General features: G+C 30.4%; 1 protein-coding gene across 1 annotated transcript; it reads right to left on the bottom strand.

The window, feature by feature from the left end:
* Positions 1 to 1,796: 1,796 nt before the first annotated feature.
* On the bottom strand, positions 1,797 to 2,507 carry LOC149555465 (chitinase 1-like). The gene is made up of 2 exons (XM_089829519.1): positions 2,466 to 2,507; positions 1,797 to 2,285 (listed from the first exon to the last, which is right to left on the bottom strand). Exon 2 carries the CDS (start codon positions 2,280 to 2,282, stop codon positions 2,007 to 2,009), a length of 276 nt encoding a protein of 91 aa, XP_089685645.1. The 5' UTR covers positions 2,283 to 2,285; positions 2,466 to 2,507; the 3' UTR covers positions 1,797 to 2,006.
* Between the last annotated feature and the right edge of the window lie 2,010 nt (positions 2,508 to 4,517).

Here is a 4,517-nt window from a genome sequence, read left to right on the forward strand (position 1 = left end):
ATCCAAAGTAGCAACATGAATACTAGAAACAACTAGTTTACCGCTGGCCGGAGCCATTATATCCTAGCCTAAAAGCTCCCACAGTAAATGTAGTGTGACATGTGGAGACTACAAAAGTAAAGCTTAGACGAAGAGCTGTATGCAAGAAAATTGAAAGTTCACATGAAGCAAGAAACCCTACTTTAAAATATATTTGATTATCATTACAAATAATTTTTCATTTGTAATATAAATATAATTTTATTTTGTGATATTGCTATGAGGATTTAATTGTCTTTTTTTTTAGTCGAACCCATTGATCAATATTTCATGAATAGTGATTCAACATAGTTAAATCGGCAATATCACTATGTTGAATCACTATTCATCAATTAGGGGTCAATGAGTTTGAATAGAAATCTATACAATTAAATTTTGATAGTAATAACACAAATTGACTTGCTGGGGAAATTATTTCCTACTCATTATATTATAATGTTACTATCTTCCTAGAAATTTGCTCCTATAAGACCCTAAATGTTGAGCCAATCAAATTGAATAATTTATTTTTCAGATTTTAGAAATTAAAAATCATAAAAAAATTAAAAAGGAAAAATCAAAATTAAAATAGTGATTGGTTGAAATAAAATACATTATTCACTAGTCATTGCAATAGTATATTGCCTGTGACAAATAAAATAATTAAAATTTTTATGCAAAGTAAAATTGTAATATTTCTATTCAGATTCAACTATTAGTTTTTAGAGTCAAACTTACTCACTACATAAAGTTGAGCACGTTAGAATTATTTATTGTTTTTTGCATAGTAAATCATTTAATTGAGAATTTTCTTTTAGCAAACTACTAAGCTCAGATTAAAAAAGTAAAATTGTAATATTTCTATTCAGATTCAACTATTAGTTTTTAGACTTAAACTTACTCACTACATAAAGTTGAGCACGTTAGAATTATTTATTGTTTTTTGCATAGTAAATCATTTAATTGAGAATTTTCTTTTAAAAAACTACTGAGCTTAAAATTGAATGTTGAGCCAATCAAATTGAATAATTTTTTTTTCAGATTTTAGAAATTAAAAATCGTAGAAAAATAAAAAAGGAAAAGTCAAAATTAAAATAGTGATTGGTTGAAATAAAAAACATTATTCACTAGTCATTGCAATAGTATATTGCCTGTGACAAATACAATAATTAAAATTTTTATGCAAAGTAAAATTGTAATATTTCTATTCAGATTCAACTATTAGTTTTTAGAGTCAAACTTACTCACTACATAAAGTTGAGCACGTTAGAATTATTTATTGTTTTTTGCATAGTAAATCATTTAATTGAAATTTTTTTTTTAACAAACTACTGAGCTCAGAGTAAAATTGAATTTGAATGGCCCTCATAGATGCAATTTGGATCTATAACAGACCAGTTGTGTAGTAAATAGATTATTGTGGAATTTGATTGAAACGGTCTTGAAGTAATTCCAACATCAACCAGATCCCCCCCTTGACTAGTCCATGCATGACCAGTTAGCGAGATGTAATCAAACCATGTTTAATATGCTTTGTGTTTTCATTTCAGCACTCCAACGTTACCCTAGATATTGTTAAACTCTAAAAAATTAATATTGTAAACCTCGTATTGTTCCAAACAATTGAAGCAGCATAATCCTCTATCCAGAACATACAATTTAATTATGGGCTGTGGAAGTTGATTAGACAAATTAAACTAACTAATTCTGTTTATAATTCACATATATTTTGGGTTAACAGATTATCAAACAATGAAGAAATGAAACAATCCAGACGATGTGCAACTGATTATATATTATTATTACTATTGGCGTTAAATAGAAACTGTAGATAAAAGGGGTACCCATGACTGGAAGTACTTATTTAGCATCTGAGGTCGCTTCATTGAGCACTGAGATGCATGCATGGCACATTTTAGCTATGCCAAAAGCTATTCATCATCTTATATGTATATATAATGGATACATATATCGATAGAGCGTAAACCCTAATTTTTGTGATTTGAAGTGAGGTTTTTCCCAGTGAGAGAGTAAGTGGTAACTGCAGTAACACCTGGCGAGCACTGAGCAAGGCAATTTCCTTTGGCACAGTAAGCTGCACCAGTCCCACACCAGTTATAGATGCTGCAGCATCTCCCACTGTTGCAGAAGAAGTTCCCCTTTGGACTGCATGTTGGATCCCCCATCACCATGGGAAGACCAATATTGCATCCCAGAAACACTATTACCAGTAAGGTTGCCACGGTTGATTTGTACTGACCCATATTCTGCATTCACAACAACAATAAACTAAAATTTTCAAATATGAGGCCACAGTGAATAGTTAGCAATACTGCTAGTCGAAGTATAAAAACTAAAATAAGAGAAAAATCCTGCGCAATGATCTATATCTATAACATACAAAAACAAGAAAACTATGCAAGAGCATAAGCCAAATAGAAATATACAAACAATGCTGCTTGCTTGGTGCTATATGCTGGATTGGCAATGAAAAAGAGTAATGAGCATGGGATCTATTTATAGTGAGAATTCTTAGAAAAGAGTGAACAATCTACAGTCTTTGCAACATTTATTTTGCATTTATCTATAAATTGAATGCTGAGGGCCTGTATTGTGTGGATGAAATTTGTTTTGCATAACTCAACCACAGCTTATTCACTCCTGGTTGGGAAATGGAGCATTCTACGTCTATTTGTTTCTCCGCTTCCGATTTACGGCCCTAAAAAACCTCAATACTTACACACAAATATACCTAAACAAATCATCACTAATACTAAAGTGTTTACATCTTTTAGTTTTCTTGATTATTGATTACACAACTTGTCTAAAAAGTATTATAATAGTGGGTATTATTGGAAGATATTAGACAACATTTTAAAATGACATTTTTATACCATCTGGAAAGACTTCTATAATCAGTAAATGTAGAAAAAAAAACCAAAAAATTTTGACTTACGAATAAGAAACTATAAATTATAAATGAAGTTAAACGGCTGCTGGGTGGTTTCCTAACTCTTCATTGTCCCACATCGGATTGAGTAATGGAGTTCGGTTTCGCTTTAACGAGACAACATATTTTCCTTATTGGGACTGAAGGCGTTTAGCCTTATCGAGACAATATGTTTTCCTTATTTGGACTGAAGGCATTTAGCCTTATCTAGACAAGATATTTTCCATAGTGGGCCAAGGCATTTAGCCTTTTCTAGACAAGATATTTTCCATAGTGGGCCAAGGCGTTTAGACTTACCAACACAATTTGAGCTCAAAATTATAATTATATTATAATAATTATTATTATATAATCTAGAATCTAAATATCATACAATCATTGAAATAGTATTTATAATTTTATGTAATTTACACAATAATACTAGTTATAAAATTACTAGACAAAGTTCATTGAGTATTTTAATAATCATCATATGTTCTTATTCACCACAACACACAATAATGTTCATTATGGAGGTCATTTTTAGAAAAACTTAACTACAATATCAATTACTCATTCCCACTTGAATAAGTTGTCATGATTGTATTAGTAATTTAACAATATTGTGCTTCTACTTTGGATGAATAATCCTACTAGATGAAGTTGAAATCAACCTTCAAACAGTTAACAAGATCTAAAACCATGAGATGATTTATCAATAATTAACTTACTATTTGTGATAATATTCAAGATAATATGCATATTTCTTTCCATGATACTATCATAGAGCTCTAGATAATTATCTAGAGAATATCTTATAAAACATATCAAATTTACTACTACTATTGAGCATACATAAACTTGGCACATGCAACTTCTCAAGATAACTAAATAAAAATCTTCTAATCACATTAATTATCAAGTATCATCAACAACAACCCCTATTTTATCTCACTTTTCTTCTAAATTCAAACATTGTGAATTCACACCTCTTTTTCAATCCTTGTATCATTCCATGCTTTGATTTCATTTAATAATAATACATTGAGGCTTCCTCCTATCCATTCTATAGACCCTTCTAAACATTTTCCACCTTCTTTTGACTCAAAAGACTGTTTTTAATAAAATTGTCAACTCAAGGACATTACAAAAAAATGTATATGTTTGAAATATGAACTCCAACATCTTATTGATATAAATAATATAGCATGTTTGATTAACATCTGATGGATGTCCACACATAGTTTAAATGGTCCAAAATGAGCCCATTTTGCATGCAAATAAATATTGGTCAAGTTGGAATCCATCTTATTGCAACCTGCATATGATGGGAACAAATTTCAAAGTTAGATTTGCGTTGCATAACAAAAATGTTCATTTTTAATGGGGAATGGAAGAAGTTAAGAGGGTCCAAAGAGAGGACACTTACTACTATGCCCACATCAGGCACCTCATCACAATCAACACTTCGAGTGTGTTGGTTGAGCTAAGTCATTAGTAGCTAATGCCAACTTGAGTAATCATCCTCTTTTGTTAGTAAAATATTTTGATCTCTATGACATACACAATC

The sequence above is a fragment of the Cupressus sempervirens genome, chromosome 5 (assembly GCF_028749045.1).
Source record: "Cupressus sempervirens isolate cs-2001-9-10 chromosome 5, ASM2874904v1, whole genome shotgun sequence".
In the NCBI taxonomy this organism is placed as follows: domain Eukaryota; kingdom Viridiplantae; phylum Streptophyta; class Pinopsida; order Cupressales; family Cupressaceae; genus Cupressus; species Cupressus sempervirens.